The 12,630-nt window shown below is 39.4% G+C and overlaps 1 protein-coding gene across 3 annotated transcripts in view; it reads right to left on the reverse strand.

Moving 5' to 3' along the window:
- Positions 1-2,645: 2,645 nt before the first annotated feature.
- Positions 2,646-12,630, reverse strand: part of LOC109934036 (striatin-3-like) — a 50,968-nt gene continuing 40,983 nt past the window's right edge. For 2 of the 3 annotated variants that reach the window (XM_048618127.1, XM_020532879.2), the window contains exons 16-18: positions 12,118-12,204; positions 11,325-11,531; positions 2,646-9,404 (exon numbers count right to left, since the gene is read on the reverse strand). In XM_048618127.1, the coding sequence (XP_048474084.1) occupies positions 11,362-11,531; positions 12,118-12,204 (257 nt within the window). In that variant the 3' untranslated portion in view covers positions 2,646-9,404; positions 11,325-11,361. The remainder of the gene's footprint in view (positions 9,405-11,324; positions 11,532-12,117; positions 12,205-12,630) is intronic. The other variant, XR_007265768.1, reaches the window with a different exon arrangement.

The raw sequence follows: 12,630 nt of genomic DNA on the forward strand, positions 1-12,630 counted from the left end.
TGCCTAGAATTACTAAATAGTCTCTTGCCGCACATAGATGAAAATGCACAACAATGCCATGGCTGCCAGTGAATAACACAATCTCAAATCCTATTGTGGCGAGTTGTGGGATCAAATTTAATAAAACTGGCTATTTGTGGGTTGACACCAGAATCAAATTCACATTGGAAAATCCTAACATTTACTGCTGTCCTCTAGGGCATGAAACTTGACTCTTAACTGCTGTCTGAATAACATGTGACTCCAATTTCAGACTACCAAGTTGGCTCCATTGTAAAGTGCATTTTGTATTTAGTAATTTCTTCTAAAAATTATGAATGTTTAGAATTTGCTACACAGACAGCTGTTGACTCGGTCAAGTCTTTTTAAGACAGAGACCAATAAGATTTGTGGCTACCAAGAGAATTAAAAGAAATTAAAGTTGAGATAGATTAGCGATGACATACTGAATGGCAGAGCAGGTTCCAAGTGCTGGATGATCTGCTCCTGCTCCAATTTCTAATGTTCTTATTAAAAAAAAAGCATGTAGTTAGCTCATGAGGAACAGGCAATAATATGCCCTTGTTAGTCTCATCTACACTCCAGCTGGCAAAAACAAAAATTTGCATCAATCTCAAGTTGCTGATAGTAGCTTTAACTTAAAAAGGTACAGGGATTTGGAAGGCAGATGTTGAGAAAATGAATAAATTGTGCAGAAGATAGGTGAACATATACTATATGGGCTGCCAAGAGAAACAGTGGGGGACAATTTTGTCAGCAGATTCAAAACAAATTTGCATATGTCACACAAAAAACCCCCAGAAGTCTACAGGAGGTATCTTGTTACTACCATTTGTGAATGTAGCTTCAAGCAATTAAATCATGCAGGTCAGAAATGGACCTTGATCCTCCCTCATCTGATGTATTAATACATCTCTCAATTTTCAGCATCATTCACTCAGCACTGATCACGAGCAGGGACATTTCCTCTTCCTCATCCTAGTCCTACCCATCCCCACTTAGGTAATCATTTCTCACATGAAGCTCAGATATTCTTCATCAGAGATACTGGCGTATTTGAGGTGGCAATCAGAAGCAGGACCTCCTTGTCGAAAAAACATCTTACAACCTGCTGCCGAGGCCCAGGTCCGTTATTTCAACAAACAGAAAAATTGTACACAGTCTCTAATTCTCTATTTGGCTCAATACTCTATAACTGCACACATTTGATGGGAAAGGGAAAAGAAAATGTCTTATTTCGTTTATGGTCTTATCTGGCGTGTCACTATAAACATATACACAGGAAACAGTGCTCAGGTCATTTATAGCAGCAGAGCTTGTTTTGTTGCTCATGGCAGCTTTCAGCCACTGAAACATGGCAATTTGTCTCACTACTAAATAGCTGCTTCCCTTAAAGACTTGCACCCATCACAGAAGAAACTCAAAAGGCACCAAATGAATATATCTTATCCTGCACTTATGTAGCACTTTTAATGTAGTAAAATATCCCGAGGCACTTGCAGGAGGGTCATCAAACAAAATATGACAAAGTACATACTCGAACTATACAAGGTGTAGAGCTGGATGAACACAGCAGACCAAGCAGCATCAGAGGAGCAGGAAGGCTGGTGTTTCGGGCCTAGGCCCAAGGCCCTGTTGTGAACAATGGACTGATGGAAATGGGGAACCACAAGAGGTCAGAAATGACGAAAGAGAGTTCAAGAAAAATTGTACAGTTGGAGAAGGCAAGAAGTAGGGCAGGATGATATCATGGGGGTTCTTGACAGCAAGGAAGAAAATTTTAAAATTGAGACATTGCCAGATCAGGGGCCAATGTAGATCAGTGAGAACAACAGCAGGGTGAGCTGGACACATTGAATTTCTTTGAAGTCCAGCCACTGTTAGAATGTCGGCAAATATGGTAGTAATGCTTTTCACAGACAGTTTCTTGAAATAGCAACGGGATGGAGAATCAATCACTCTTTGTTTTCGTGGTGTCTGAGAGTAATGTTGGCTAGGGTGATAGGGCAACATTCTGCTTTTCTGCAAATAGTTTCATGGCATTTTTACAACCAACAGAACAAGTGTATCAGGTACATGAGTGCTTATTTCTCATCTCACCAGAAGGATGACAAAACAGCCCTCCCTCAGTATTGCACTCAAGTGTGAGGTCAGACTAAGCACTCAGTTACAAGTTCTCATTTTGCACAAGCGCACAAAAAAAAAATCCTAGAATTTTATACAGTTAAATGCAGGAGATGCCAAGACTGAAAAATTTTAAACAGCAGTGTTGCAGTTTAACCACTGAAAAAGGTATCCTGCCTCATCGATCCTCTAATCACTCATTGTTGTAAATACAGACACATTTATATATTATTAAAAGATTGTGTATACATACTTTCCTGTTATGGTTTTTGCTTATACTTCTACAGTAACATGTGACAATGAACCCATGTAAACATTTAGAACGAAAAAAACCTGTATGTAAACAGTTACCTGTAACTGTGTAATTGCAGATTCCAACTAATAAAGAACTGTGGAGCCCATCCTGCAACTTAGTCACGATTATGTTTATAAAGGAAAAATATCATCAATCATTCTAATCAACAACTAGGGGAAGGTTACGCCAAGGATACTTTGAATGCAGTTGCTTAAGTATGACAGAATCTGTAGAAAACAAACACTTTATTTTCAGACCTTTCACATACAGAACATCACTGATTAATTAAGACAAAAGTAAAATAAATAGACATGGAAAACAAGTGCCATAAAAAAGAGTTACAGTAGTCTTTGATAAATACACAACTATTTGAGATAGTGAGATGTACAAAATATCACATTTAAAATTTTACACAATATACAGTTCCTTTGCAATATATTTGTAGAGGAAGAAAAAGTACTTTTCTTTAATAAAAGGAATTGTGAGTTTAACCCTGTCACACACTCAGCACCTGCAAACAAGACCCCAGTCTCACATTTTCCAAGTCCTGTATTGATTTGTGTTTCTGTTTTTAAAATTGCATACAGCATTGTTTCAAACCAGAATTTTTCAGAATTAGTTTGCTATTGTTGGCAGCGATGTAAGGCTCTAGTAATATTGAGTTTTATGGGGACTAGTGGGAAGGGGCAGAATCATTTGGCGAGAAATTGTTAAAAAGCCAGCCAGCTACCAAATTGAGACCTAGGAGATAACAATTCATGCAAACAATGTATATAACCAACCTGTAAGCATTACAGCAAAGGATTCTCTAAGCATTAAACTTGGTAAGGAAGTTTACTGGTGCTGGGAGTCGAAATTTCAGACTTTTTTTGAGTGGGAAAGGGTTTAATTGCTCCAACTAACTAAAAAAGCCCTACCTTGGTCAAAGCAAGTAATCGTCTTAAGAACCAAACACCTCCCAACTTAGAAAAGAAATAGCAGGTGGAAAATAACAATAGGTGGAATTATGTAATAACTATCATTTTGCAAGATTTCATATTTGACAGTTAAACACTGGGAAAGAATTCGACTGAGCTGCCACTAACCACTTTCAACCAGGTCTAAAATGTGGGGGTCTGTACAAAAAAAGGACTTCAAGAAGAAGTTATGTGCATCAGCAAGTTTTTGACAGCAGCACAATGGACAGCTAACAACTGATAACAACCCTTGGACAAAATCTTTTGCATCATGTTCAGGTTGCCCGCCATTTACATAAAAAAAAAGAATGCAAGGTATACAGATTAATTCATTTTTAATCAGATGTTCAGGACAGCAGCATGAACTTTCTTAGCAACAAAGGCAGCTTTAAAGTTTCTTTATGCTGTAAACTGAAGGTGGAGAGGGGACATGATTGAGATGTATACAACCATTACGGGCATAGATAGTATAGATGTGGAGGGATCAATGACTGGGGGCACAGATTTAAGGTAAGAGGAAGGAGGTTTAGAGACACACAGAGGAAATTTTTTTCACCCAGAGGGTGGTGGGAATCTGGAACTCACCGACTCTAAGGCTGGTAGAGGCAGAAACCCTTGGAACGTTTAAGTAGTATTTAGATGTACACTTGCAATGTGAAGACATACAAGGCTATGGGCCAAGTGCTGGAGAATGGGGTTAGAACAGTTAGGTGTTTGTTTCTAATCAGCACAGACACGAAGGGCCTTTATCTGTGCTGAATGCCTCAATGACTCTAAATAGCTAACTGCAGCCAAGTGTTCCATTGTTGACAGTACGTTAGAACATTATAAACGCAGTAAACTGAGCACATGAGGCTGATTCTCAAAAATTGGCTAATTGCTCAGTTTGGTGGAGGCTGTGTATTTTACAAAAAGAGAAATTCAGAGAGGGGAGATTAGTAGGGCTAGTCCTGCAAATTTCTGCCTTGAAGCCTGGCAAAAAAACACTGAAGAACCAAGTACAACGATGATAATGACTTTAAAAAGAGAACTTTTTAAAAAATTATCAAGAGGTGAGTTTTGAGAAATGGCACATATATCTTTTGGTGGTGTTGCTGTAAGATCAAAAAGATCTTTCAAAAACAAGAATGTAGGACATTTAGATTCCAAAATGCTAGCGTGCCTCTAGGATCTCTTTTCCCTCACCCAAGACAAAAAATAAAACGACTAGTCCGAACTTTGAGAACACATTGCCTATCAGGTACATTCTGAAGAACGCTAATGGTTTCTGCTTTTTTAATAGGGGCAACAAATTCTGAAAAAGTCTTCAAGATAGTTACCAATCAAATCTCTTTGTTCCATCTTCGAATAATTATTTGTAGTTTTCTTTGACTGTGCTCTGTTTCATTATCACACTGGGGCCTATCTAACATAACATCAAGAAGGAAACTGATGACAAGGCCTCAAAGAAGTAAACTTAAACATTCAGGATTAAAACATATAAACTGAAATCCACTTAAACTGGATTTAAGTGATCAATGTTTCATTCCCTTGACAAAATCCCAATGCCATCTTGAATTTCCTGCTTGCAAGCACTAAATTCCTGTCACCAAAGATTCTGGTGTCAAATGATCCTGGCTGCTTACAATGTTAAATGAATTCTGCAAGACCCAACTGATAGTGCCAAACGTCCAAATGATCTTTCTTCCCAAAATTCAAAGTAACCCTTTGCAGTTGATCCTTACAAATACACTTCTGTGTGAAGACCCTGCTCTCAAGATTGTGCCAAGTAGCATTTTGCTCCCAGGGCCAGCATGCTTGCCTGCTATTAAACATTTGTGGAAACTGCCAGCGAGTGTACATTCAGGAATCTTGTCGACAGGAGTTTAATGACAGCTGTAAGAATCCGAAGAGCAAAGGGGCTTAAGTCAGAAGGTCTCTGACTGGGAAGTGCATCCTATACAGCAGGGATGTCCAAAGCACGATCCATGGGACCAGACAATCCAACCTTATTTGTACCCACATTTCACATTTGCCACAATCATAGTTTTGAGAGTCCAGAGAATTGGAGAAAGTCCATTCATGGAGCTGTTTCTTCACTGAGGGACGAAACCGAAATCAGAACATTAGGCTGCCAACTTCAGCAGCTTCAGAAAGGTGGGAAAAGGAGTTTAAACTTTCCAAATGGATCTATGATTCCAAGAGCCACACCTCTATAGCTCATGAACACAAAAGCCTTGGACAGGTCCCACGGAATAGAATGTCATTCTGAATGCCATAGAACAGTTTTTATACCACTTACAATATAAATGAACTGAAAATATATATATATATAAAATCAATGTCAAAGTCTTCATTTGAATTGTATTTGTTATGTAGATTTTCGCTTCCTAGATTGCTATGTTTGCTCGGTTATATTTGTTAAATGCCACATGAAGAAAACGTTAGTTCTGAAATAAACAAAGGTCAATATCACCTTGAGGCATTTTGTTCACATTTACATAATAACTTAGATATTATGCTTAGTTTGCAATTGAATAAAACTAGTCTAATTCTTCACAGCTTGCCAGTACTCACTATCCTCTGTTTTCTTCTTGAAAGATACTATCATGTGATTATAGAAAACCATTCTGTTTTTCTGACATTCAAAGTGTATTTGATTGTGATGTGTATGCAAAGGGAGAGGTGCACATTACAGACAGTATCTTCACCTGAAGACTATATGAGTGTTCTTTCCAGTACACGTTCGCAAACAGGAAAGTTGTCCGAATTTCCCCATCTCTCATTTGTAGAAACCTTGAGTTTACCAAACCCAAGTCATTTCTGATCTATATGGTTCACCAAACCGCACAGCTGCACTTCACCACTTGAACCACAGGAGGGAGTGAAGGCCCTTCCATTTTAAAAGCCATTGCTGAGCTAGCAGAGAAGGTATCTTGAAGAAACAAAATATATTTTAATCAAAAGAACTGCTTGGTTACCAACTTAACAAGTGAAGAGTAAGCACTGGTGTGCTGATCAAACATGGTAGGCATCACATTCACATCTGATCTACATCCATCCAATGTCATAACTTTCCAGTGACTCCAACCCTCCCCAACTAGATAGCAATAAGTAGCAGGAATTTTGTCTGACAGCTTTTAATGTGTCTACTGCCAAGCTCATCTGCACATGCCAGTTCCTGTCCCAGCCGAGAACCATCCAACTCTCTACTTACTGGGATTGAACAGAGGACATGCCTAATCTGTATGGCATTGTGACTCACCGAGATGTTGAGGGAGCCCAAAAAATATTTTGTTTTAAATAGTAATGATCGCTGCCAGATGCAAAAAAACTATACCAGTAATGTTGTAGAAAGCAAGCAACATTTAAAATAGCTATAACAGGATGCCTCTTAGTGCTACTGGCCTCCGTGTATTTACATGCCATATTGTATTCACTTTGAAACATTATTGGCTATAGTTTCATTTAGAAAAAAACAACTTTGTACTGACTAATTAAATGGATTACCATTCTGTAATCTGAAAGTTCGTTGCAGAATTATAAGTTTACTGTAGCCTGGGTCTCCTGGTAAATAATTGACACCTGATTCCTAAGAAGATGGGTCATTACCATTGTTTACCCAGTGCAGTTCAAAGAAAAAAAAATTATCTTCCCTTTTTCCTCCTCTGCTGAAGGCGATACTCGCACGTTGAGGTATGAGTTTCACTAGCAGCTGACCAGCACTTCCCCCAAGGGTAAGTCTGGATAGTGAGTGTTAACAGGTTATTTCACTATGGAACAGCATTTAATACCGATTAATGAATTAATACCAATCCTGAACTCACTCAAGCAGCCTCAAGACCAAGTTACAGTGATCAGGACAGCATATGATACTAGTGTTCCCTTCCATAGCTCGGGGGAGGGGGTTGGGGTCTAATTGTGTTGTCTCATCTGAGAACAACCACTTAGCACAAAACAGAGCCTAACTCTGGGATTCTCTGGCCTCAGGAAACAGATTTCTAGAAAAGCCAGTCTATTTGCAGTCAACTGATACGTTTCAAAGGAGCAGATGTGATTCTGTTAGGCAGGGGAGCAATATAGAAATATGACTTTCTGAAGAAGGGTCTAGGCCCGAAATGTCAGCCTTCCTGCTCCTCTGATGCTGCTTGGCCTGCTGTGTTCATCCAGCTCTATACCTTGTTATCTTAGAAATATTAGCACACTGCTTCATTTCTTCCTTCACTATGGTATCAGCAGTTGATGGATGGGATTTGGGAGAGTGGTGTCTCTGTGGGTCAATGAATCCCATGATGAAAGAATTGTGTGCGAATCCTGGATACAGCAAGATGGAGAGCCCAGTTTTTTTCTTTTGCTTTTCAAGTTCTTGAGAGTGGCCCAGCATCATTTCATGCATTGAATTTGCCAACCAGCTTAGCCAGAAGGGCAGTTGTCGTTGTTATGATTAGAAATACTTTGCTTTAAACCATCATATTTAGCAAAAGTGGCAAACTCACAAACCCAAGGAGAGAGCAAATATATTTTGACAGAGATAATTACCCAATGCATTGCATCAACATTTTGGGAGAATGCCCAGTGTTTTGCATTACTTCCATCTTAATACTCTCAAAGTCACTGCAGCAGTCCTCACTATGTATTACTGAATAACAGGATGGGAACAATGGTATAATATGCTGAGTTCTCAAGGAGTGGCAAAAGATTAGTTCACCGGGATCTGCAACTGCAGATCTCTCCAAAAACCATTCCCTTCATTAACTATTTTAGTTCTAGCAATTCTTTTCCCACAGAATGAAAAACACTAAAGGGGTAGAATTTGTGCAGTATGCTCCTGATCACCCTTTCCAGACCCTTTCTTTTAAACTAAAACAAAAACTCCCAAACTATACCAGCGCAATTTCACTAAAGGCATTTTTGTGACACTCCCTACCCAGTTCACAACAGTGTTTACCCTGATGCCATAAAATATTCCACCTGGGCATATAAGACAGGAAGATCCCAGGTTCAATTCCCTGCCTGTGCTCAGTTATCTGATCTCAACATGTCCAATCACTGCAAATCAGTAGTCAATGAAAGTGTGAAAGATTAAAAGTCACAGTTAAACTGTATTGTTGAGTGCTCATCAGATCCAAGTAATGATTGGAGAGGGGCAATCAGGCTGTCCCCTCCTATCAAAAGTCACAATAATGAAGAAACATTGGAAAAGCTTGGGTTTTCCAGCCTCAAAAGGAAGCACTCGAGAAAATGACCTTTTAGAGCTGGTGAAGGCCATGGAAAATGGTTATCTGAAAATTGCTTTAAACTAAATTGCCCAGAGGATGACAAACGGGTGCATTTGTTTAGAAAAGCTACCCTTTGTTAATAGAGTACATTCAACACCGTCAGGCTATGTGATCCTCAGATTATGAAATATGAGAGGCAACTTACAAGCCACCCCTAATTATGTGTTATTACATTCGTATTCTTTTGAGCCCAAGTTGGAGATCCTTGGTCCACCTTTGTGTATGTCTCCTCATAATACTCCCCAGTGCTGTACTAGTGGGGAAGGGATAGGACAAAAAGAGTGATGAACCTGTATCCCTGTGACACGTGCCTGCTGTTATATTCCACCAAGTCAATGCTAAATTGGTACAAGATGGCCAGGGAAAGAAAACTAATCACACCGGTGACAGGCTGCATTAAAAAAGTAGTCCAACATTAAAAAATAACTTATGCCAGCACAAAAATTGCTGGCGCACCCTTATACGGTTTGACCTACACTCTGCTACTTCTTTTACTTGTTCCACACAGCCCATGATCGGGTACCTATACAAAATTTACCAAATCCATTTTCTTTTAAAGTTTAAAACATATACATATTGTGTAGAGTTCCGTGAAGTCAAGTCCCTGATAGAGCTTTGCTACGAAAGATGTGGAGGGAGAGCAACCCAGGACTGCAAACCCAGGGTCCTGAACTTCATGGCTGGAGGGCAAGTTATCTTCATTCACTGATTCAAAGGCAACCGTTCTGGGAGTAATGTGGGATCAACCCTTACAGAAGAGCAGATACCAGTCTGAAAGAAAGAGAACAAGGCATGAAACATAAAACATAAGAACAGTTGCTTTTGCATTCAGCCACCAGGAGGCGGACGTGAGTTTTTCGAAATCTTATTTACAAATTCTTTTAAAACCTAATCTTCAAATAAAAAGTTCTCTGTTTCTTGCAGCAGTGTTTGCATATGCATGTGGCCCCTATGGTTTTGTAATTCTCCATTAACTTGTCCAAATGACCATCTTACACATATCAATCTGGAGGGGGAGTATCAAAAGGCTGATGATTATAGGCAATCCTAAACTTGTCCTCCTTCCAGTAACTACAAATGGGCACGGTGAGATAAAAAGTGACTGAAGAGAAATTGGAGGAGGAACTTTGAATTTAGTTCTCTCAGCTCCTCCTGTATTCAGCATACCCAGCCCAGTTCCTACACCAGCTGAGACAAAATGCAGTTCAGGCATCATCTCTGGGACATTCCTGATGCACTGCTAATTAAGCCATTTAATTAAGTATGATATTCATACTATGCCAATTTTCTCATTCCAATAATTTGATGCAAGTTGCTGTTCTACTTCCCAAATGAGAAAAAAGGTGATTCCTTTCACTTAATATTTTTACTTCAATTATTCAGGATGCTGAAAAGGGAGAGTTAACACAATTAGAAATGACTTTATTTCTCAATCATGATTTTAAAGTGTTGAGACTAATAAATGCAATTATCAAATTTAAACATGGAGTCTATAGGTGAACATTATGAAGACTTATAGTTTAAATCCATTAATTCCCACATAATTGAAGCTGCCTTTAACAACGGACCATGTTTGAAATTGGATTTTCCCACCACTAAAACATGGCGCAGAGGGAAAAATTAGAGTTGAGGTAGATGCTCAACCTTAAGGGAGGAGCAGGTGTGAAGATTCTTTGGCATACCCCTTCCCACATTTCTTACTTTTTTTTAAACTTATGCACACAGCTGAGGTAAAATCACATTGCCCAAACCTCCAGACCGACAAGTTCAAAAATGGGAAAACCAATGGATAAGAAATATAAGGGCAATCAAGGCCAGGAAATCTGGGTTTTGAGGGTTTGATGGCTGGGACTTGTAGAGATCCTTGCCCTGAGGCACATAACTAGAGCTAGTTGGGCAGACGAGCATTAAAATCTGCCTCCTATTCCTGACAGGAGCTGAATATTGAAGTGTGCCAACCACAAAGTTTGCATTATTTTGTGATTCAGCATATAACTACACGCCTTCCCCACAAATTGCTTGATTCTCATAAGTAAAAGATGTTAAGGCCACTGCTATCCTTCCATCAACTTACTTAAAACCTCATGAGTGAGTTCAGACAGGATTGGTGGGCTACTTGACTGAACAACACTGCAGTCAACTCCAATTGGGCCTTCATCAATCGGGCATATGTATTAATCCTGAAGAGTGGGAACGTTAACTAAAATCTGGACCCTTAGCGTCTAGCAAACTGCAGGCCCTCAATGGCCTTTATAGTTTAGTAGATAATTTAGACACCACCTAGTAGAAACAACATACTGTACAAAAATAGAAATTGCTGGTAAAGCACAGCAGATCTGGCAGCACCTGGGGAGAGAAATCAGAGTCAACATCTTGGATCCAGTGACTCTTCTGAGGAATTGTTTAGCAACAAACTGTACAGTCTGACCAAGCTCACTGGGTCCAACCAATAATCCCCTCAAAATTTGTTGCTGCATACATAGAGCTTAGCTCAACTTGGGGTACCTTTTAACATTTTTGTGCGGTACTGTGACAGATAGCTTGTCAGCAGCCTTGACCTTTGTTGTATTGTACCTCGACCATTGTGCTCCCAAGCAAGCGTGTAGCTTAGCACGCTCACTGCCCCAAACTCTATATCCCATCATTGTAAACAGAACAGTAAAAAATAAGTTTTGCAGCGCTGAAGCTCACCTGCTCACAGGAATGAGAGCCGAGAGGTGATATTGTGTCATACAAATACTTTGGCGAGGGCGTCTGCTCCTGCACTGGCAATGTAGGCTTTGCTCGGGTGAAAGGTGACATCATGGATTGCCTCATCATACTTCTTCCGGTGCGCTGTAATCTCCTGAACGCAGGTCTTGTTGTCCAGGTTCCAGAGCCGTATTGAACAGTCATGACCTGTTTAAATCGGGCACACTCAAGAATTTAAACACTGCATATTTCCATGGAAACTAAAAGGAAAGAGCATATTTTTTTTAAAATCACACTTTCAAATTGCTTTACAGCCAATTAGGTATGATCACTACTGTTAGACAGGCAAGTACAGGAGTCAATTTTCAAACTGTAATGAGATAGATGACTATTTAATCTGGTTTCTGGTGGTGTAGATGTTGGTAACTGAAATGGCAGTTGTAATCCATTCAGTAAGGTCATAGCTGATTGAAGCGCTGAGTCTGTTTTTACCTCACCACTCTTGCTGGAAAAAAGAGACACTTTCTTGAAGTCTTTCACTTTGCACACATCAGGACAATTTATAAGAAATAACAGTGTAAAAGGAAAATAATATTTATACTGTACAAATGGAGAATAATAATTTGGGGTCAAGCAGAATTGTCTTGATGAGTGCCATGTAAAAAGCTTTGCCAAAATATGTCCTTTTTTATCAGCAATACTCAAGTCAGGGCTTTTTCCCCTTGTCTTTAGTAGACTTGAGAACACAACACAACAAACAATCGCTATGCAAAGGTAGTTGAGTGATACTTACTCCCGGACATCAGGAAAACTCCATTAGGATCAACAGCAAGAGAGGTAACTGCGTCCAAGTGGGCAACCATTGAATGGATCATTTTTCCTATAAAGGTGAATTAAAGAACATCACAGGAAAATATTAGTCTAACCAGCCGATTACTCTTCATATTCTTCAATCTCTGCCCTCCACTGTCCTCATCCATTTGGTTTATCAGATTTCTTTTTCCCTCTTTCTTTCCCAACTGTCAAGAGTTATTTATAGTTTGAATGAGGTCTGATTCAGAGGTGCTGCCTGATACTCCTACCTAATGTTTAAAAATTGGGCCAAAGTATACTTAAAACTCAAGAAGCAATCCTGGCAGAATGCAATTAAAACAATTTCCACCAAAATCAGATTAGGGTGAGTACCCACAAGGAAAGCAAACTTTTCATTTCAGATATTCAAACTCTCAAGCCATTCAACAAAGTTTGATACTAAGCAGGAAATGGATTTGTAAATTTTGATTGTCAAAGGACTTTAAAGCTCTGC

This window comes from Rhincodon typus, chromosome 39, assembly GCF_021869965.1.
Source record: "Rhincodon typus isolate 14 chromosome 39, sRhiTyp1.1, whole genome shotgun sequence".
Taxonomy (NCBI): domain Eukaryota; kingdom Metazoa; phylum Chordata; class Chondrichthyes; order Orectolobiformes; family Rhincodontidae; genus Rhincodon; species Rhincodon typus.